The sequence below is a fragment of the Dermacentor silvarum genome, chromosome 6, assembly GCF_013339745.2.
Source record: "Dermacentor silvarum isolate Dsil-2018 chromosome 6, BIME_Dsil_1.4, whole genome shotgun sequence".
Classification (NCBI taxonomy): domain Eukaryota; kingdom Metazoa; phylum Arthropoda; class Arachnida; order Ixodida; family Ixodidae; genus Dermacentor; species Dermacentor silvarum.
The window spans coordinates 60,853,113-60,876,394 of NC_051159.1; the positions used below are offsets into that span (position 1 = coordinate 60,853,113).

At 46.5% G+C, this 23,282-nt stretch overlaps 2 protein-coding genes across 5 annotated transcripts in view; both read left to right on the forward strand.

Moving 5' to 3' along the window:
- LOC119455521 (histone-lysine N-methyltransferase 2D-like) overlaps positions 1-17,067 on the forward strand; it is a 78,970-nt gene extending 61,903 nt beyond the window's left edge. For all 4 annotated transcript variants that reach the window (XM_049668846.1, XM_037716922.2, XM_049668847.1 and 1 more), the window contains 7 exons: positions 3,756-3,873; positions 6,537-6,696; positions 8,035-8,171; positions 9,665-9,795; positions 10,762-11,071; positions 13,781-13,963; positions 16,438-17,067. In XM_049668846.1, coding sequence (XP_049524803.1) covers positions 3,756-3,873; positions 6,537-6,696; positions 8,035-8,171; positions 9,665-9,795; positions 10,762-11,071; positions 13,781-13,963; positions 16,438-16,530 — 1,132 coding nt within the window. In that variant the 3' untranslated portion in view covers positions 16,531-17,067. The remainder of the gene's footprint in view (positions 1-3,755; positions 3,874-6,536; positions 6,697-8,034; positions 8,172-9,664; positions 9,796-10,761; positions 11,072-13,780; positions 13,964-16,437) is intronic.
- A 5,741-nt stretch (positions 17,068-22,808) lies between these two features.
- LOC119456685 (uncharacterized) overlaps positions 22,809-23,282 on the forward strand; it is a 128,168-nt gene continuing 127,694 nt past the window's right edge. The window contains exon 1 of the mRNA XM_049669021.1: positions 22,809-22,882. Within this exon, the coding sequence (XP_049524978.1) occupies positions 22,809-22,882 (74 nt within the window). The remainder of the gene's footprint in view (positions 22,883-23,282) is intronic.

Below are 23,282 nucleotides of genomic sequence, written 5' to 3' on the forward strand. Positions count from 1 at the left end.
CTGTGTCATCTCCAGTCATGCTAAGCCGGTGCTTCATCTGCCTTTGCCTGGCAGTCTGTGTGCATTGTTTGTAGCTAAGTTTCTGTGCTGTCATACTCGTTTTCTTCTATCTTTATGTTAAATGGACTGACAACGGGCCAGAACGTGTTGTGTGAGACGTTGGTGAGAATGAAATGACCATGATTCATAGTGATAGAATCCAGCATGCAGCGCGTGATTTAAGTAGGAAGTATATTTTTTAATTGACAAAAAATGTCTCAAATACAGTGTATGCCGCTTATAATGTATGTCGCCGGAGTCGCGAATATCTGCACTATAAGCAGCACTGCACTATAACCAAAACAACGATTTTCAAGCCCTGCATGTATGCGAAACATGTAGACCAAGCATGTAGACACGCTTTGTACTATCGCGCGCACATCGCGATTACATTTTCGCCAGTGAGCAGGCGAAAACATAGTCGCGATGTAGCCGGTGCTCTTCAAGCTCGACAGCTTTGCACCGAGTCAAAACTAAACAACTGTTTGCCGCAACCGCTACGGGAAAAAGCGTGACCCCTATCGACGCAATTATGAATGACGACTTTGCGGTGCTGAAGGCCCGACGCACGCACCGAGCCTGGACGAATTAACTACCATTCGCTGCAACAACTGCAGTCGAAACCGCGGTCGCTATCTATGCAACCATTGATGGCGACTACGCAGTTTTTTAGGCATGCGGCCTACGTGTGTACCGAGTAAAAACGAAACTACTGTTCACCGCAACCGCTGTGGAGAAAACCGCGGCCGCTATCGACGAGATCGTGGATGACGACTACGCAGTTACGAAAGCCCGCGGCCAGCACGGTGTTATGCGCGGCAGTAAACACAAGAATACAGGCTTTAAAGACACAAATAGGCTCGAAGCGTTCCGGCGTTGCTGTCATCCACGTACGATTTCAACTGATAGCTGTGGCGATGCGGACTCCGCCGCTTCATTTCGATTGAACACTAGCGCTGTTCTTGCTCTTTTGCGGCGCTCCTTGCTCACCGAGCTCCGAAAGTAGTACGAATTAACCGATGTGCGGCCAAATAAGTCGGAATTAACGATAGTTTGATTGCATTCAATAATGCATGCGCCGGCCGGGCGCACGCACCTTGTTGAGAAGCGTGCTCGCTGCCGCCCTTGTTGGCGAGATTTTCCCGCAGAAGCCGCATTATAATGGGTATTTCGTCTCACGCGGCTGCACTGTAAGCGGTATGCGTATACATAGAGTTCTATGGGAGGGCAAACGGGAGTCGTAAAAAGCCATGTTGTAGCCAGTTCTGCACTATAAACGGTTAGTTTATGAGTGGTCTATACTGTACCATTAAGTGGTACGGCCTGGCAGTGAAGTCTTGATACTTCAGATGGGGTATAAGATTACTGTGCGTTAGTCAGTTGGTATTAAGTACAGCATACTTATTGTTATTGCTTAAAATTGCAGTTCGTATATTATTAGGCTTTTGCGCTTTATATGATGCAAAAAAAAGTGCACACTAACACGCGATGCTGCCTTCATGGTAACAAGTGGAGTGGCAGAGTGGGCAGAGCTGTTCAATGATTCGCAACACACATGAGGGCTGTTGTACGTAGTACCCCGAGTTCTGTGGTCTCTGTAAGATACAAAATGCTATCGACAAATTGTGCCGTGAATGGGGACCAGCGCTGCAGTATTAGCACTACTGGCACATCCTACCACTTAGCTTGTGCCCTTTTGATTGTTTGCACTACTGTGTTGTCGTTCCTTTGTCCCAAGACCACATATGAGATCCCACAAGCTTGGCTTGGCGAAAAAAGAAAACCCCTGGCGCATGCAGCCAGCAAAAGCATGTCCTTCGAGATTAGTTTGCGTTACTTGGAGGGAGCCATTGTTGGAGCGTAGATTTGGACACCACCTATCATTGCAAAAATAATTCAACGCTTCATAAAGCATGAACCGCAGGAACATCGGCTTGATCAACAAAATATTACTTTCTTACAGCTGTAGCCACACTTGTCATCTGCTTCCCACCAATGCCGCTGTATACCGTATTTACTTGATTCTAATGCGCCCTCGATTGTAACGCATACCCGTTTTCCGTGACCAGAAAAAAAAACAAAGGAATTCCTTTACAGTACCGCCCACCTCATGCTTTCTTACAGAAATAGAACTTTCTCTCGTTTGGAAAAACAAAGATTTACTCCCGATGCACTAAAGTTACGATGAATAAGAAAAGTCGCAGTTTCGCCCGAAAGGGGAAGCATCAATTGTGATAGCAAATTAGTAGACAGCTATACGAAGGATAGCAGTTTTATCGGCCTTATAAACTTGCAAACATTCGCATACTAACTAAATTAACAAGCACGGTGTCACGCGCGCACGAGCAAAATGAACACATCTCGCTCGTTGACTGCGGCAACTCGCTGTTAAAATGCTGGAGTGACGAAGCGCAGCATATGAATTTACCTTCGTGCTAGCATGCCTCTCGCCTCAACGCGAACTATAAGCCGCGAAAACAGAGCAGGCGTGGCGGACTCTCCTCGTCGCAGATCGCTTTCACGATAGGGCCAAGGCGATCTTATCGCCGAAGTGGATTGTTGCAGAATACGCCCTGCTTCAATCCACTGAAACCCTTCCGCGTTGCTTTGCTGGTGAAAATCCTCTTCTTCTGTTTGCGCTCGTCTCGCAAGTTTCAGATTCTCCAAAAACCTGTGATGCGGCCCGATTACCGTCGTCTCCGCGCACGTGATCACTTTCCTTTTAAATGTGGCATCAGGATGAACTCGGCACTTTATGCTGATAGAGCAAACGCAGAAAACGGGAAGGCACAGACGGTAGACTACGGCCTAAGCACACGTACCGCAGCACACGGAGGAAGCTACGGCAGCTAGGCTCGAAGTGCGTACGAGGCAGCCATTTTTAAATGCCGATGGCTATATGGTAACGCAGATTTAGGGTCGTACTCGATTCTAACGCACACGCAATTTTCGGACCTGTTCTATCGGAAAAAAAGTGCGCGTTAGATTCGAGTAAATACGGTAATCGCTATTGTGCTCACCTTTCACTGTTGCCAGCATCTTTCTTGAGCATGACTACATCCTTAATACAGATCGGAAAATTTTGATAAAAAATGTTCCACGGCGTTTTCCGCACTACCACTGTATAATTGGACACTCAGACCAGTAAGCTTTCCATTGCGCTAAAAGAACGGGTGCCGTAAAAATTGGTTGTCAGTCCCTTTAAGTATCCATGCAATCACCACCTCTGTTTCTATTGCACACTGTTACCGATGGTTGCAGAACAGTTTGAGGGATTGGCCTTTGTTGCGGAGCCTCTGGTGTTTAATGTCAGTATCTGCTCTGTGCCTTTTGCAGTTGTAATTGCGCACAGTGCAAAGGAAATGCTGTCGTGTGACTTCCAGTTTAAAGGACCATGTTTTATGAGGCCGTTAGCTGTACACATCACTCAATGTGCAATTTTGAGTGAATCTTAAAAGGCGAACTTCACTGGAGGTGTGTGAGTGTGTTTGGACAAACTTACCGCCTCTCTGCAACACTGTTAGTCCTGCTGGCAACTGCTCTTTGACCAGCACACCTTGCAGTACAGTTCTCCTTTCGGTGCAGAATAATGAAGGGCTCTGGTTTGTTAACTGACATTTAACACGGGACCTGATTTTTTTTATAGTGCTTTGCAGAATGTGCTGTGGTGAGTTGGCCGCTTGACTTTGACCGAGTGTGTGTTGTCTGCATTGCAGCATGTTTCACAAGGGGGAGCAGAATCTCCTGCGAGTGGGCAGCCTCATCTTCTTGAGCATCGGACAGCTGTTGCCGCATCAGTTGCAGAACTTCCACACACAGAATTGCTTGTACCCTGTAAGTAGCGCTTTCTTCCTGTGCAGTGCTAGTGTGGCTTGTATAAGTGACAACAATGCACTTCGTTGTGGATTTTTCGTTAAAGGCCAACCGCAATGAAATTTCACTTTGGCTAAATTGGTTATGATTGAATAGCTTATACTACTGAAGTGAAAGATATACACATGAAGTGTCCACCTGGTTGTTGGTGGATACGACATAGTCCAGCATGTCACCTCTGAGATTTTTTCAGCACGCCGCGGACAGCCGCAGACATCGCCTAATCTCAGAGGCCATGCCAAGGAGCCATGTGTTCAGAGTCATGAATAACTGAGATAACCCAGCAAACGCTAATGCTGGTGTTTTTTCAGTCTTGTTATCAAAAACTTGAACTTACTGACACATCCACTTGTACCTTAGAACCTCGTTGATACGATCCCGTTGCGTACGATTTGCCAGTGCCAACGTTCGCGATCATGAACACAAAAAATGACCCAGTATAGTGATGCTTATTTGTTTACCGGTTCATACAGTCCCGGAAAACTTGATCTTCTGGCCCCAACTTTCAGTACATCCTCAAACGGTGATCATATTATACATTTTCCGGTCGTTAGGTCCTATGTAAGCAAGAAAATGCGTGAGGCGTGCGCGCAATCGAGAACAGTAGCTGCCCGCCGCGGCAGCTTCAACGCAATACTCGCTAACCAGGCTGAAGTGAAAACGCTGGAGTGCTCTCGGTTTCTTATCTTGTCACTGGCAAACCTCATCCCCGGTCGTCGCACCTCACATCCACAGCTGTCGCCTCCAACCCTATTGGGATAAGCACCTTCACCTATCTGTTTCACAGTGCATGGTGTCATTGTATGCGTACTGCAAGCTTTTAATAGGCGAGAACCCAAACGCTCCGCCGTTCTCTGCTATGGACTGTAATCATATGATACGTTTCCGGGCCTCTAGTTCGTATGCAAACAAGAAAAGGTGCGAGGCGCGCGCGATTGAGAACAGTAGCTGCCCGCCGCGACAACTTCAATGCAATACTTGCCCTCCCGTCCCGCGTGAAAATGTCCGTGCCATAAAGTTTCATACAGTATTGTAGGAAACTCTATGGGCGTGCAATCAGTTTCTTTTTCCGGTACCAGCAATTCTCCCACCGGGTCGTCGCATGTCGCATTCACAGTTGTCACATTCACAGTTATCGCTGCCAACCCTATTGCTATAAGCATCTTCACCTATCTGTTTTACAGCATGTGGGGCGTACTGCATGCTTTTAGCAGGCGATAACCCAAACGCGCTGCCGTTGTGGGGTCTCACACATGCTCTTGGGTCAAAGGAACGACACAGTAGTGTAAACAATCACAAGGGCATTTATTGCGCCTTTCATGCACCAATGCACACTAGCCGAATTACAACCAATACAACATTCACCTGGGCGCGTGACAAATCAAGGAAGTCCGACTCACCGCGACCCGACAGCGAGCGAATATGCTAGCCCCATGCTGTGACACCATCGCCTAGTCGTTCAAGTGTGCGATCACGCGAACGGTGGCGCGTTCGAGCGATCCGTGTTCGTCCATACCGGTGTCCTGCTCTTAGCCTCGCAAGACGGTCCCGCAAAGCGGGCCGGTGCACGCGCGAAGCCTTCGTGCATGTTGGTCGCCGATCCCAAGCCAAAGAGCCAGCGCCTTCGACCTTTTTCTCCCAAATTACCCCGCCGTTCGGTGGTGTTAGCATCGCGACACTCCTGCCATCTCTCGCAATGCGCCGCAACCACCACGACCGCCGCCGGCACTTAGCCACGCGGTGAAGCCGGATTACAGGAGACACATGAGAGTCACGCATCCCCACATCGTTCACTTCTGCAGGCCGCGTGATGTGAGCGTCGTGTTTCGCTCCGGCGGCATCCGGCGTGGCCCACCAGCTTGATTTAGTTTCGGTTTCCCGTCGCCATCTTAAAGCACTACGCAATAGGAAAACATCAAAATGTGTCCCAGGCTTCCGCGGCCCTTGACGTGCATTGATGTCTCGTGTCGCAAAGATTCATGTGAAGTTTCGCATTATGTAGATGTCAACTACAGTTGAGTCTGTCAAATGGTTTAGTTACATTGGATCATACGTTTTCCCGGTTAGTATTGCGTTTTTCTCAAGTTTTTTTTTTTTTTTTTCCAAAGCATATTAATGAGGTTCTGCTGTATTTCTAACGAAATATTTTGCACACAGGCTGCTCTGTACGTATATCTATGCTATCTGAAACTACGCTCGATGCAAAATTTCATTGCATTCCGCCCTTTAAATGTTTCTTATTACATTGTTTGCAGATTTTAGATGTTTTAGCAAAATTGGAACTAGGTCACTTGCAGTGCTCGTTTGAATGAATGCTGTTTGAATGAAAAGTTCATGAGGATTAGCTGTGTACAGTGTGGAGTTTTTTAACTTTCACTGAAACATGCAGCTGGTTCTTGTTCTTCATTGGCTGATGGGAGCTCTAACTTTCACGACAGTTCATGGACTTGGGGAGTAAAGAAAGTACAGGCACTATGGCATCAGTTTTGTTTCAACAAATGCCTTTCTGGATATCTTAGTAGTATTCCCAGCTTGTTCTGATTAATTTTTAAGCTTTCTCTGTAACATGCGGTGTTGCGCTGTTGAGAGCTGCATCTTTACCGTCACGCCCTCTTCTTTTCTAGGTTGGGTACAAAGTAGTGCGCATCTATTGGAGCATGCACAAGCTGGGTGCACGGAGCCGCTACACGTGCAGCATTCACGACGTAGATGGCCAGCCACAGTTCCAGGTGAAGGTGTCGTACAAAGGCCAGGAGAAGGTGCTCACTCATCGCACACCCAAGGGTACGTGTTCCGTTTAGGTTCCCAGGGGCTGCGGTGTTAACCCATGACAAAACGAAGGGGGGGGGCTTGGAAGATTAAAACCTAATTTCAAAACTTGATTACTTATTTTCACTACAGGACTTGTGTTCCTCAAGGCAACGGCAGGGCTGTGAAGCTCTTGGATACTTTGTGCCAATATGGCTACCTTTAGGCTTAGTTAGCCACAATAATTTTGGCTTCTGTTATCGTTAGGTTACTTCTTACTTTTGAAATTGGTATTCGATATCACACCGATATTATGAAAGCCAGCTGATAACCGGGTTGCATAAACTGTCCATGCTTTGAGCTACAGTCGCCGACCGATTACTCAGACATCAGTAATTCGGACATGCTTGAGCATTTGGACAGCCCAGTGGCACTGCCCCGGTCCCCTAGACTTAAATGTATTAGGATGACCGAAATTTCGGGCTCTGTACAGCACGTCGTTCGATAATTCGGATGTTGACTGCAAGACTGTGTGCTAATATCAGCCGCTTAGTCAATCAGAAATAGTGATATTTTCGTTTTGATGCTGTCGGCCAATTCGCCGGTGCCTCCTCGAAACCGAAACTAGCGAAGCCTAGTTGATTTTGTATTCAACGATCTCTCCCAAACTGCAGTACAAGCCGAGCCAGTAAGTTGTAAAGGCCAACATTACGTGAAATTCTAGCAGTGTTGTTAAAGGCTGTATTTGTAATATGCGGGATTCGATGTGCGTGTTATGTTCTGCTCTTATCCAGCGTTCATGGCCAGCTGATCCCATTGATAACGCAGGCGGAGCACCGCTGTGACCACTGGCAAAGTGTGAAAATCGTCAGAAGAAATAGCACAAAAGGCATCACTAGAAAATCGCAGCCACGGACTATTTAGGCCAAAGGGAGGGGCATGTGCACATAGCAACGTGTTGACAAACTTGGGTCGTATTCTCGGAAAATCGCTTTGAAGATGCTTTTTATTTTAACTGTATTTGCATGACTAGCACCAGACGCGTTGATGGGTGGCAGCGGTCGCTGGTTGGTGTGAATCTCAGCAGTGTTAAATGTCCCCTGTGTCGTAATTTTATTAGTGATTTGTTTGTATTACAGTGCGGCAAGTAGACTGGAAGGCTTTATTTATATAAATTGTAGTTTTTTTCAAGACATGTGCACCTTTAAGGTACTGGGATCTATGGAGGACATTTACAAGCACTTTTTTGAACTTGATAAATAAAACAAATAGGCATAATGTTGTCACTTTGGGCTTTGCATTTTTGTTCGACCTCAAAAGGAACACTGTAGACAAGACCAAAATTCAGTTCCTGTCCCGTCCCGATTTGTACAGGTGTGTGGCAGAAAGTCCTCCAGCCCATCGAGAGCTTCCGCAGGGAGACACAGGCCATCAAGGTCTTCTCCAACTTCATCACGGGAGAAGACCTCTTTGGGCTGACAGAACCCGCGATTGTAAGGATCACTGAATCGGTAAGTTGGGATGCTACGTATGGCTCAACAGCTGGGGTAGAGTTGTGTTAATTAAATTTTAGTGCAGAAAAAGACTGGGACGATACAAAAGGGACGATAAGCATAGGGCCAGCGCAAAAGGTTGGGATGGACAGCATCGTCCTTTTGTGCTTCATGCTTGTCCATCCCCCATTTTTTTCTTTTCTTTCATTCTTGCTCTGAAATTTCAACATGAATAAAGACCAACTAGCTCGGCAAACAAGAGAAACCTCAGGCTGGAGCCAATGCTTGACAAGGGTGCTTGTCTATGTCAGGTAAACAGCTCAGCTAACGAGGACTGTTGCCCTGACGACAAGTCTGCTTGTCAAAACATTGTCTGAGGCTTTGTTTGTTCAGCCACTGTTATAACTTCAAGTCTCTATGTTCCTGCAAACCTCTGTCTAGCTTGAATTATGAATCCTTAAGGATAGCAGGCAGTGGCAGGAAAAACAAATTTTGACTTCCCTGCCTGGATTTTGTATGTCAACTGTGCTGCCAATAACATCATCATGGCATTAAAGATTTAGTGATATTTTCCGCACTTTGCACGGGTTTGTGCAGGAAATGCTCGAGGAAGGTTTCTAGGTTGAGTCTGTGCTCATCATTGAAATGCAGTGTGATCCTTATTACAAAAGTTAACTAGCAATACCTGATGCTCTAAAAATGTATGATCTTGTAAGGGACTAGTGCAGGAATTTCAAGGTTGTGTCGCCACTCGTGTTTCATTTGCATTCTTTCCGGCTTGCCTAGCATTTCCTTGCTTTGTGCTATAGCTATTAGTTTTCTGGGTCACCAAAATTTGATTTTTCTCCCACTGTGTTAGTGGTCACATTGCATCCGTGCAAGTATGGTACTTGCAGTTTGCTGGTGCTCAGATCTTGGGTTGCAAGTGCCTTCCACACGAGGCACTGGTAGCTGGCAATCGCGTTGAGAGGAAGGGGAACAATAGTTTGGCTCATGGGACAATTGTTTTGCAAATAAGCATTGGCTTATCGAGAGAAGTGCTTCTCCACTTGTCAGTATTCCGAGTCCATAGGTCGGCTACTAAGCGGATGCTCACCCAAACTCGCCACTGTTTTCTCGGTAGGGTACTCGCTCACACTCATGCGTACTCACACTCGCCAGCCCTCACTCGCATTTCTACTTGCGCTCACTCATACTAACACTCACTTGCGTCCATAGTCATTTCCATTGATGCTTACTGGCACCCACTCGCATACATATATCCACTCACACTTGCTGACAGTCACTCATGTTCATGCTAGGGTCCACTCAAAATCACCGGCACCGACTTTCGTTAATACTTGCGTTAACCGGCACTCACTCTTGTTCGTACTCACGCCCGCTCGCACCCTTAATAACTCACCAATGCTCTATCTCTCAGCTGTGAAATGAATGCGGAGCCAGTATGAGTCAGTGTACTTGTAAGTGAGTATGCCAGCCTGTGTCCGAGCCCCACCTTCTTTCTTCATCAGCTTCCGGGTGTGGAGACGCTGAGTGACTACAACTTCCGGTATGGGCGGTCACCGTTGCTGGAGCTTCCACTGGCCATCAACCCAACCGGTTGTGCACGGTCAGAACCAAAGTTGCGCACCCATTTCAAGAGGTGAGTTCAGGGGCTTGCTTACCTTGCAAAGAGTTATTGGTGGGGGATAGTTAAGTGAACCAATTAATAATTGATTTGTCAATATTAATCTTCTACTGAACCAGTAATTCATTGTTTCTTATTTTGTATGAATGTGCTCTCCATGGCCCATACTCTCCTTAAAGGAGAACAAATCTTCTTGATGCGGAATGGCACTTTAGCTTTGTAAGGTTGCCGAAATGTGTTGAGTGGTTATGGTGTTTCACGGCTGAGCACAAGACTGCAAATTTGATTTCTGGCTGCCTCGGCCACACAGCGATCGGTGCCAAATGCAAAATGAAAATGCTCGTGTACCATGCTTTGGGTGCAAGTGAAAGAACTCCTGGTGAACAAAGATAATCCTGTGCCTCCCCCCTCACCATAGTGTCTCTCACACTGTGCTGCAATTTCAAGATGTTAAACCGCAAGATTTGATTAAAGGCCAAGTGCAAAGGAATTTCACTTTGGCCTAAATTGGTTATAAGTGAGTAGTATGTACTGGTGAAACAATCCTGGCACCTAAGCAGACGACGCATGCACCTGGTGGTTGGCGTTTGTGATGCAAGTCGCCTCCCAAGATTTTTTGGCGAGATGCTGGAAGTGACGAGCAATGGCTAATCACGAAGGTTCGGTCGAGGAGCTGCACATTCATTGTGATGCGTCGCTTCCGGAGAGCAGTAATAGCGGCAGTTTTTATTTTCAACTTTTCATATCAAAACTTCCGCTTTTGTGATCCTTTCGTAACGCATCCACATTCAACATAAAATTTTAAATGTATTTAAAATGTTAAATTTTGCACGGAGGCTGCTTTATATCTGCGCTATCCGAAACTAGGCTTATTACGTGGCCCAAAATTTTGATGAAGTTGGCTTTTAAAGGGGATATGCTGCAGATGTTGCCACGCGTGTTCCCAGCCGTGTGCCCTGCTAACCTGCCTTCCTCCCACAGGCCCCACACGATGCACACGAGCAACACGCTGCGGCTCTCGCTGCAAACCCTTGGCGGCGGTGGCGGTGGTGGCAGCTGCTTGGAGGCCAGCTCCCCTTACACCAAGCACTTTGTGCACTCCAAGTCGTCCCAGTACCGGCGAATGAAGACCGAGTGGCGCAACAACGTTTACCTGGCCCGCTCAGGCATCCAGGGCCTGGGTCTGTACGCTGCCCGCGACATCGAGTGCCACACCATGATTATCGAATACATCGGCCAGATCATCCGTAACGAGATCGCCGAGCGTAACGAGGCCATCTATGAGGCACAGGTTAGCACTGCTGCAATCTTTTTCGGTTACGCCTGGGTTTTGGCTGTACCCCCTAGAAAAGTGTTACGCATACCTGCCAACTCTCCTGAATTTTCTATTATGTTTATGAATTTGGGCTCGTTGTGCAATTTTACGAATGCTTAATCAAGTTCAATGAAAAAGAAATTCTGCTTGCAAAAGTTTCACTCGTTGGTCTCCTACCATACTACAGGAAGTTTTTCTGATGCCTGCTTCAAATCAAGTTTATTCAGACAATATTTGAAGCAGGCAAAAATGGCAACAGCAGTGTCACTGGAAAATTCACTCTGATCTGAAAACAGCCTATTGCTTGTCAGTTTGTGCTGTCCCTAGTTCTCAAAAGTAGTGAAGTCATTTAGTAAAAATTCTTAGACGAGCAGCACTTACGAGGTATATAAATATTTGCCTTAAAAGTCACTCCTTTGTTGCCCTTGCAACCATGTTTTTAATTTGATACAAGAGCTTTCTTCTTGCCCTTCATTTCACACTATAATATGTGGCATCCTTGAGCACTGATCGTCTAAGCTTCGCTGAAAAGCTGACCTTTGATTGTAGAAAAGAAAATAAATACTTGCTAGTGCTCGAAACAGAGAAAGTCTGCGAGGAAACACTAGCATAATGAAGGGGAAAAGGGTAGAGGCTTAATTAGCGAAATTGTTCAGTGATCTGATCCACTAGTGCAGGGGTTCTCAACTACATTCATCCCAGGGAACCCTGCTAAGCTCCATAAAGTGCCAAGGAACCCCCCCCCCCCCCGCCGAATTAACCGAATGTCGTATTATCGAGGGTATCAAGAAAACAATAAACAAATGCTTCACTACGTCAACACGATTTTATTTACTCAATGAATCGTCAAATCTTGTTTCTATTTAGCACAAGACCAGTGCGGAAGCTGAAATTCTCTTCATTGCACGACTGATTAGCGCTAGCAGCGGCGAAGGCCTCGCGACATCCTTCGCGGCGCGCGTTTTCATCTGAGACGCGCTTTGCACCAACGGGCGCACATCCCGATTATTTTTTTGCCACTCAGCTGCTCGCCAACAAATTGGCCCTCCATCGCGATGTAGCCGGTGCTTTTTATCTTCGACAGCTTTGCACTGAGTCAAAGCGAAACTACTGCTTGCCGCAACCGCTGCGGACGAAACCGCGGCCGCTATCGACTCGATCAAGGACGGCGACTTTACTGTTAAGGCAGGCGGCTGACGCACGCACCAAGTCAAAACGAAACTACCGATCGCCACAAGAAGCGCGGACGAAACCGCGGCCGCTATCGACGCGATCATGGACGGCGACTTTACTGTTAAGGCAGGCGGCTGACACACGCACCAAGGCAAAACGAAACTACAATTCGCTGCAAGAAGTGCGGACAAAACTGCGGTCGCTACCGACGCTGCCATGGGAGGCGACGACGCAGTTGGGAAGGCACGCAGCCGACACGAGCATCGAGTGAAAACGAAAGTACTATTTGTCCGCAACCGCTGCGGACGAAACTGCGGTGGTTATCGACGCGATCAGAGATAGCGACTATGCACTTACGGAGCTTACGGAGGCACACGGCTAGCCGCCAACGCGGTGTTACGCGCGGCGATAAACGCAAGAATAAAGGCTTTAAAGGCACAATTAGGCACGAAGCGCTTCGGCGTTGCTGTTAGTCACGTGCCGCGTACGATTGTCGCTGAGGACCACGGCGATGCGGACTGCGCCGCTTCGTTTCGGTTGGACGCTACGCCGTTATTGCTCTTCTGCGGCGCACATTTGCGGTGCTCCGCGTTTTTTTTTTTATTATTATTATTCCGCCAACGTATACGTCAGTGCGCACGCTATCGGCACCTACCCTATCTACAAATAGGAGAAAGGCGGCAAGCTACGGCCTCCGAGATTCAAGTGCGAAAGCTTAGGCGCGCTGCCCGTTCTCAGAGGTTGGGTGGCTAAAAGCTGCTTGCGTATTTATTGCGCAGTTCGCGCGTTGCTGTTACGCGCTGTGATGTGCTTTTTGACACTCGGACATGGGTAATGGAGGTTCTTTGGATCAAGCGCACCTCGTGTTCGCCGTTTTAGACACTTGTCGAGAGCGGGACCAGGGAAAATTTATCAGTGGCTCGCGGAACCCCGAGCAGGGGCCTGCGGAACCCGTAGGTTCCGCGGAACCCACTTTGAGAACCCATGCACTAGTGCATTACGCCAGCACGAAGGCCCTGGCTTATGCATAGGTTGGCCTGTGTAGATGTGCCTTCAGTACATGGGATCAGGCATCACACTGTGCTAAAGCTTCATAATTTGCCCTTGGCAATCGTTGCATGATGCATAATTAGTTGGCGTTATAACTATAGTATAGAATAACATTTAAATTTGTGTAATGGTGGTGCTGTGAACAGAAATCGAATATAATGGCCAGGTGAGTAACCGAAATGTGTTTATTCCAGCAAGTGCCTTTTTGTTGCCCAGTGAGGCATTGTTCTTAATGGTACTACAGGGGAACCTCAGTAGTATAGTGAATGTGAATATAGCAAATTATTGGATATAATGAAGTAAATCTGAAGTGTTTCTTCCCATTATGAGTACGTAAAGAGTACATGCTTATAACAAAGGTATTTTCGTGTTGAATCTGACTGTGAATTGCAGAAAAGTGAAGGTTTCAGGCGAAGGCCTCCTCGGATCTTGGTCTAATGGCACGTCTCCCTCTCTTTGCAGAATCGTGGCGTGTACATGTTCAGACTGGATGAGAATCGTGTGATTGACGCAACCCTGTCTGGTGGCCTTGCACGCTACATAAACCACTCGTGCAGCCCCAACTGTGTTGCCGAGCTCGTGCAAATCGACCGTGAGAACAAAATCCTCATCATTGCCAACCGCCGCATCACGCGTGGTGAAGAGGTAGGCAGGATTATGTCCTCTTTGTTCCTAGCTTTTCTTTTTTTCATTTCGTCTCTTCTTCATTTGGTCTTTTTTTCTCCACTGCGCACTGTCATATGTGATAAAAGCTACTGCCAACAGAAATGCATCATGGCGCATCACTTATCAAAACCATACAGGGTGGTCCGGTGTTGAAGAGTGCACGTACTTAACCAGGGGTAAAGGAAAGATACCATGTTTACTAGTGTGAGGCACGCACCCCCCAGTTTGAACTGCAAAAATTTAGAAAAAGAAAGAAAATGATAATAATAAATAATAATAATAATAATAAAAAGAAGTTTAATGAAGCATCATGCGTATGCCTGCATGTTGGTTTGCTCGCATGTTGGTTAGGTAAGCTCCACAACCCACTACTGTATTGGATTAGTTGTCAATGATGGCATCAGCACCATCGCTATATCCCACTGGATCACATGGCTTAGACTCTTGACTGCGGCATATTGTTTAACTGCATTGTCTAGCTGCATTGTGCGTTCGGAAGAATTCTGCTGCTGATGACAGGGAATCGGCCGTCTGACATCGTTCGCTGCGGCCTTTACGCTCCAACTGATTTGATTGAATATGTATGCAGAACAACATGGTAAACATGCGGCTGGGCGAAAGTTCTAAGCGGACGAAAAATGTGTGCATGTTGCTTTGGGAAGGCCCTGATGAGCCGAGCTCATCAAGCGATGAGGGCAGTGGAAGTGACTAGGATGACTGAATAAAAGTATTCTTATTGAGTCGCCAGTGGTTGCATTATTCTACATAGCAGTTCGAGCGCAGTTCGAGGCATCAGTGAGTAGCCATAAGCTTGCGTCATGTAGGGCCCACACTCTGTAAAAAAATCCTGAAAAACTGTGTGGGCCTTACGCAACTAAGTACAGTAACAATAGCATTGTGTTTCTGATATAATCTATATGGTGCACGTTCATGAATAAAAAATTACCATATTGGCTTGTGTAAGGCCTGCACATTATTTTTCTCAGAATTTTTGCAGGGTGCAGGCCTTGCATGAGGCAGGCTTATGGCTACTCACTGAAGCCTCGAACTGCGCTCGAAATGCTATGTAGAATAAAGCAACCACTGGCGACTGAATGTGAACACATTCAAAGTTGCCGACTGATTTCTTGGACCTATACAATGCCACGAAAATGTCCAAATAATTGGGCAGTCAGACAAAATTGAGTTGTGACGGTAAAATCAATTTAATTTTTTTCTATAGCGCCAGCACAGCAGAAAATTATTTTCCAGACTGTTACTCAGTGTTGTGCTCCATTAAATGAAAATTGGTTTGACCGGCAACTGCTGGACTGACTAGGCTAGGGACTAAGCCATTTCATTACTACATTTTGGTTTTGAGGTTGCACTGGCAATGTAGCAAAGCAAAAAAGCTTGGCTCATTCTGCTCGTAGTGGTGCCCGGGTTTTCATGCCATCGTGCAGGCATAGTCTGAAAGATCGAACGTAGCTCTGTAGGGCATCTCAAGTTGCTGCTAACTGGGGCTAGTGGTGGTGCCACAATGATATTCGAGAAATGGATCAGTCGATTGCAACCGACTCGGTAACTATATTACACATAAAAAGAAAAACTTAAACACATCCAAATAAATGCCACTTTCTGGCATGAATCGTCGACTGCAACAGCTGTCGAGGCAACACCAAGTTGTATCAACGGTTCGTTGATGAGGACGACGATCAATGGCATTCGCCTTGCGCTGGTGTGATGCCAAACGTTGCCTCATCCGCCACAATTTATTATACGGGTGTCACATTGGGCATTTTCTGTCACACTCGAGCTCAATCAAGATCGCAGTTCTTGTTTGTGAATGTCTCATTTGCACAAATTTTGGAAGGGAGCCAATCACGGTTGGGAAATTCTATCTTGATTGGACTAGATAGTGATCGAAAATGCACTGTGGGACACCCATATTACAGTTGCTACAATTTGCACTGCCAACTAAAATCTGCATCGCCGAAAATATGGCGATGCCGCCATATGGAAACAGTTACTGAATTTATCAGCCCTTTGAATGAGGCTGATAAATTCAACCTTCGAGGCAAAGGATTCTGAAAAATAAAAAAGCTTGCCTTATATGCGAATAAATATGGTACTTGCAATTTTGTGATGGCCGAGGTGCACAAGGCCGAAACTGCGCAATAAACAGTTTAGGCTTTGATGCTCTAAATCAGTTTGGAGCTTTATTGCATTCTGCTCGCAAGCGAGCATACACTGTTCCGTCCAGTAAGCGCACACACAAACTTGGTCGGTGTTCGTGGTAGTTGCCGGCTGATTGCCCGCGGACCGAGCAGGAGGATATGTTGATGAAGCTGGAAAAACAAAAAAAGAAAGGCTAGTAAATTAAGGTTAAAATGACGAACGTTTTAAATAAGAGCCGTATTATTTACAATGTTCCTCATGAATCGATGGAAAACAATTGTATTTTTTATTTTCAGCTGACCTATGATTACAAGTTTGACTACGAAGATGACGGGCACAAGATCCCATGCCTCTGCGGTACTTCAAATTGTCGCAAATGGATGAACTAATCGTGAAGACTTTGATATGTGGATGGAGCGTTTTCGCTCATTTATTTACACCACAGACTGTTTTACTGGCAGTGCAGATGGCTCCTTGTTTATTAGTCTGTGCATGGCTCTTCGTTGCCATTGCGGTGGGCATTGGACACTGTATATGTTGATGTTATTTTTTGTGTACAGTCTTCTTTTTTGTTATTGTTTTCCTTGTTTTATTTACACTTAAGTTGATACGAATCGATGCATGTATTCCACTGGTATGGACTTCAAAAAGATTACCAGACATCTCGTTGTTTTCTTTCTGTCTCTTCTTTGTTTTATTTCTTTATTCTAGAGCCCATGTAAATTTTATAAATAATGACCTGCATCCATCTTAATGAATCACAATGGTGTCCCATTGACAGTGTAAAAGTGTATGACATGTGCTGCAACATTATTGTCTGTATTGTTGTAATTTGCGCCTCCTTGACTTGTACTGTGTACTATAATGGAGCAGTCAAGGAATCTGTAGTGCAATATATGTTTATAAAATGAACACTTGGATGTACAGTCATTGTGCACGGCTTTCTCTTTGGCATGGTTTTAATCACAGCACTGTTTAGGAAGTGCTCTTTTTTTTATTTCAACCTCCCCCTTTCCCCCACCATTTGAATGTGTCGTACTCAGGTAAGATCACGGGTAATGGTGCACAGGCCTTGTGTGTTGCACATTGAATGTGCGATCTGGCTTGCATTCTGCATTCTGGACAGCAGGTGTCCTGAAATACTTTACTTACTTATTTTTGGATATGTGATTAGGTTTATCTCACTAGTTTTACTTCACGACTGCTGCCTCAAAGGATGCCGGTAGTTGTAGTTCATAGCAGGCTGTAGGGCAACTATGCATGCAGGTAGTCTTTTTTTGTTTTCTATCTCCCTAGCTAAACATACTGACTGGTTCAGGATGCAGGGAAGTAACAGCAGCCCCTTTTCTTAATTTGCAAGTGTGTTTCCCTGCATTGTGCAAATGGCCAAACAATGGTGGTACAGGTCGTGGTTAAAATGAAGTGCTAGCTGCATATGCCGGGGCTTGTCTCTCGTGCACAAATTTACCGTGCAAGCCACATCTGCATTTTCTGTGTGCTAAGACACACTAACTGCCTCGCAGGAAAGTTAGCTATGCAATTATGAAAGTGGTCCCGTGAGATTAGTTTGCCGGGAAAATCAACCAATCGCATTCTCCTTGGCATTCCCCTCAAGTACAGTGGGAAAGCAGTGTGGACTATGGGTGAGAATGGTCTGTTTTGTCATGCACTGATTGGCTAAGCCAGAAAAGTGGACACAACAAATTAAAGTTGTGATTGGTCCGACTTACCGTCATCATTATGGCCACTTCACATCACTGTTGGGTGATGCAGCTGTGACACGAAATGACCTAATTTGAAGTGTCATGGTCTTCATAGTGGCCAAAGGAATTGGAGCCAACAATTGGCACAGCAACACTTTTTTTTTTTTTTGCAGACATAGCCAAAATCAAGTCAAATATAATAGTTAACTTAGAATCCACTAAAAACCCAACTCATTGGAGTTTAAAATGCACTTTGTACACTATATTTTCATGCATGTTTAGATAAATACCGATTGGACGGCTATATTGATTGAAAGCATAGTCATTATTGCATGAATAGTTTATTATAACACTGCGCTAAACAATAATGGCTGTAGCTTTTGTGCTGCTGCTATCGTTTGACTAGAATTAAGGATCATAATGATTGCTCATTGTTACATAAATGAATGCCCTGGTCCAGGTAACCCGAGAGTTCATCTGTGCAGAGTGACCATTGAATGTGTGAATATAAATAAAACTGCATAAGTTTTAAAATAAAAAGGCCTTTTTAATACAAACAATGGCAGGAAAACCACAATAAGTGCTCATTTTACAGGCATCTTGACAAAAGGTGATGTTGCATGAGGAATATCCCATTGCAATCAAACATCATGCTACTTGTTACGTATTACTAAAGTGGAAGCATTATGAAATGTGATTAACAGCTGTGTCCAGAGGTGTCGCATAAGAATTCCGAAAAATTTTTTTTTCACCCTGCATCATTGACTGGCATGACAACACGTCATTGCTAATGCCAGTATTGGCCATTTGCTAACTATGGCTGATAAAAAATGAATAGAACTCAAGGAAGAAATTTGTACATTACATGGCCCCAGGTAGCGTGCACGTGTTTGTAGGCCAAGCAAGTCTTGCAGAATTCTTAGAATATTCATGTGGAATAAAATCTGCACAGCAATGAATTTGCTGACAAGTGCGAAACTGACTGAAATTGAAGGGGGAAACTGGACTATTCTGCCATGATTGTCTGTAAAAATGGATAAGCACTTGTCAAGACAAATGTTTCCCTATAGAATGTCACTGGACTGCTGCATGGCTCCTGAATTTAGAACCAGTGCCTTATACAGACTCGTTGGGATGCGAAATCCAAAAATGCCCATGGGCTGCGTTGTAGTGCACGTTGAAGAACCCCAAGTGGTCAAAATTAATCCAGAGCCCTCCACTATGGTGTGCCTCATAATCAGAACTGGTTTTGGCACGTAAAACCCCAGAAAGAAGGACTCGTTGAGATATGCAATGCACAGCGTTGAGAATACTAGTTCCTTGAAGCATGGAAACCACCTGTTATTATTTTTGATGCTGTGGCATTGTCCAAGACACTTGCCAGTGAGCCTTCATTCTTGGTGTCAATGCAAATAAAGCAGGTCGATCCATGAGCCTGTGCAATCCAAGAGGGTTGGCCTGATCTTAATACCAGGGCAGAATGCATGTCTATGGAAGCGTTTTAAAATGATAGCATTATGCCATGGAAGTTTTTTCCTCTCTCCGTGCATATAAAGGCACAGCTGGCAGTTTTTAATGATTTTATTGTAAAGTACCCGATATTTAGAACTTGGTTAAGATTGTCGTATTGACACCAATAATTTTACAATTTTCCTTTGAGAGGGCAGAACTTATTCCAAAAGAATAGACATACTACTGTCTCTGGCCGATTTTGCTTAGCCTTCGGACCCGTCAATTACATGGACTTACCTGCGCAGCATTGACAGCCAACTTGCAGAACCCATAATGTGTGAATATTTTGTGAATGCTCTTCTAAACATTTTGTGGCGCCCATACTTGCTGCGACTATTGAGCGGGGGGGGGGGGGGGGGTGCCTGGTGTGAGCGTCACTTCAGAACTAAGTCTGTGAATCTCATTAACGATTGCACCTTGACTAATCAAACAATTTTCGGTATATTTAGCACAATGTTAATATTTTTGGGGTGTGACTGCAGTATTTTTCAACTTCTAAGGTTGGCAGTTTTGTAATGGTCAAACCTTAAGGACAAATGCGTATTTGCCATGGAGGAAGTAAAATTCCTGGCTGACTGCATTAGCAAAGCTGGGATCACGCCGGACCCTGACCTAACGAGCTGTACTATGGGGCCTTCAGCTATGGAGGACTAGGCAGGTATGGCCTCTGCGAGGCAAGGGCTGAAAGTGGCGGAGAGGAAAGGCTGGGAGATCAACCAGACGAGTGTCCGGTTTCCTACCCTACACTGTGGGTAAGGGAATGGTGTAACGTAGAGAGGCACATCACAGGAGGAGCAGCGGCAAGCACGCTGGAGTAAGCAATGCTGTCCACCACTCTGCTGTGTGTAGAGGTGGTTCTGATAAAGCGATATCGATGGATAGTCATCAAATGACAGAACGTCGTAACGCTAATGAAAGGTTTTAACGCCCCAAATTAACTCGCATGCCATGATAGAGAGATCCGTTAGTGGTAGGCTCTGGATTAACTTTGACCACCTGGATCTTTAACATTCTCTATGACCGCCGGGTTTTTTAAGTTGCACTGAAAGCACGGTACACGAGCTTATTTATTTATTGTATTCTTTAATGGATGGCGCCCGGTAATCGAACCTAGGGCCTTATGCTCGGCAGCAGAACGCCATTGCCCAGTGAGCCACCGCGGCGGGTGACGCCATAATGCTCTCGCATATTACATTCGCTCAGGTGCAGCGCAATAACCTGCGAGTTCTTTTGTTATTTCCCCCTTCTCCCCCAAGCAGCGTTAAACAAGGAGTCGCCCCCGCCATTGTTGGCGATTCCACTTTATGAGGTCCGTTACTTCAAGCCCCCTTTCTTATTATTCCACAAGATAGGTCATTTTTAATGTATAGAAAGAGTGGAGAGGTCGGCTGAAGGTGCTTTGTCTTTGGTCTGCTACTCTGCGTAGGGAAAAGGAAGAATGAGAAGAGAAAGGGGGTGAGGATGTCGATAATGTACAGTGAACTTTATACACGTGTGATGTGTCTTTGCTTTAGTAGCGCCTCCGAACAACAGTGCACTCATGTGGCGCTGCGAACGCCGAACTCGGGGGCTACATATGGGTAGTTTAGGAAGTGTCACCCAAGCTTGGTGTCGCCAGCCTGCTAACGTGGGGACGCTACTGCCATGACTGCTGCCACCTATAGGTTGGTCTAGCGGTTAATATAAGCCGGTTTGCTGGAACACGGCACGCGTGTATATCAGGCGAGAAAAGGACATACGCCAAACGCAGGCAAACAAAGCTTCGCATTAAAAGGGGCCAGTAGCGCACCCAGGATCTCTGCCAGGGGGAGGTTGACAGTTGGCCAATACCATCTAAACAGCACTAATTTCAATTTCTTCACGGGAAATTGTCAAAAAATGCGCTTTTCGCGAGTGTGCAGACGATTGCGCGTCTTACATCTTAGTTGCAGTACTCAAATGTGCAAGGAAAGAGAATGGGTTAAACAAAGGGGGGGGGGGGGGGGTTAAGTCGGCCTCAGGGGGGGGGGGTTACAACCCCCGAACCCCCCCCCCCCCGCCCCTCGTCGGTGCGCCACTGAAAGGGGCAATACCCGAGTAGCTGGATTAGCGGCCATGGTGTTTCGCTGCTAGCTACGAGGTCGAGGAGTCAAATTCCGGCCGCGACGGTCGCATTTCCATAAGGGCGAAATGCAAAAACACCTGTGTGGTGCGCTTGGGCGCACGTTAAAGAAATGTCAGGTAGTCGAAATGAAACCGTCGTCCCCCGCTACGGCGTGCCTCATAATCGGATCGTGGTTTTGGATCATAAATTCGCAGATTTTTTTTTTTTTTAATGTGCTATCTTACAACTTTTTGTGGAAGAAGTTGTGCTAGCAGTAATAGCTCACGTGCGCGAGAGAGAGGGAGAAAGAAGAAGAGAGGGGGAAAGGACGTGTCACGCAGGCACGATCGCGTGCTGTGAGCGTTCCCCGAGATCTTGGTTTCGCAGACACGCCCATCAGCTAGCAGGCTGCACCGCAAGTCGCCCCTGTTTCGACGTAACCTGCTCTTCTGTAACCATGTGAGTACACTCCTTTAATCTCTATCGCACTACTTGATAACGCTTTCATATATGAACGCTTTCTGTACGCCTTCAGTGCACGACGAGGCTTCGATCCTGACGCACGTCTCGGCAATAAAGACGGTGGAAAGCAAAAAGTCGCAGTTTCGCCCGAAAGGCGAAGCATCGATTGCGATAGCAAATTAGTGGGCAGCTATACGAAGTAAGGATAGTAGTTTTATCGGCCCTGTAAACTTGTAAGCACAGGCGTACTAACTAAATGAACAAGCATGGTGTCGCGCGCGCACAAGCAAACAATACATCTCGATCGAGGACCGCGGAAACACGCTGTCGAAACGCTAGAGTGAGGAAACGCGGTAGCAGCGAGCGAATTGACCTTCGTGACCCTCGCATCAACGTGAAAGAAGCTGCTGAAACAGCGCACGGCGGACTGTGTCCCCGAGTTTCAAGATACAGCGGCCCGAGCGGGTGCACGCGCTGTAGACCCTCCCCCCTGCCGCCGCCCCCGGAGCCTTGCGGACCGGGCGGAGGCGCGCGGCAGCCAGGGCCGCCTGGAGTAGAACTTGCAACAAAGGCGAGCTTTCCACATTGCAGCAAAGGCGATCGCCTTCCATCCGTGGTTATAGTGCGAAAGCAATTATATGGGCACTCCAAGCGCATCAAGCGCTGGCGTCCAAGCCGGCGACCCATTCTCCGTTTCGCTGGTTCCGCAGCTGTCCGTTCGTGCGGTCCGTACCGTCAAGTGCCTTACCTTTGACGCCTGACCGCTCCCGATACGCTGTGATTATTTTCTTATCCTTTCGGGCACGATGCCTCCTCCCCAGAGGAGTGAGCCATTCAGTGCAGGCTATTATAACTTGTGGGATCGGCGCGCGTACGCTATGAAGAAAAGGTGCAAATATGCGACGATATGGACCCGTACACGCTGCGACCGGGCGTCGACACGACAATAAACGTGAATGTGTTCCCTGAAGTGATCCACGGGCATATCGTAAACTATCTAGTTTACGCCTCCAGCTTTGTGACGTTGGAAGAAATGAACGCCGCATGGCTGTTGCGGCGCGGCCGGCTCGGCTGCCTCGGCACGCCGCTTTCTCTGTCGTCGTTGCTCGCTGCTGTCGTGGCGATCCGCATCTGCTTGCCTAATGCTGTAGCCGAGATGCAGCGACGGGGCCCAGTCTGGGCTCGTGCTATCGAACATATCGGATGGCGTCCCTGTGAATAAAAAAAAAGAAAAAAAAAAAAAAACACCGCATATCCACGGGGTGAATGATGATGAGTGGGCGAAGCTCCGGAGGGAATCATCGGTAAACCGTGAATCTTCCGTGTAATTCGCCCAGTCTCGCCGCACTAAATTGAACGATTGACTTCCACCAATGACACG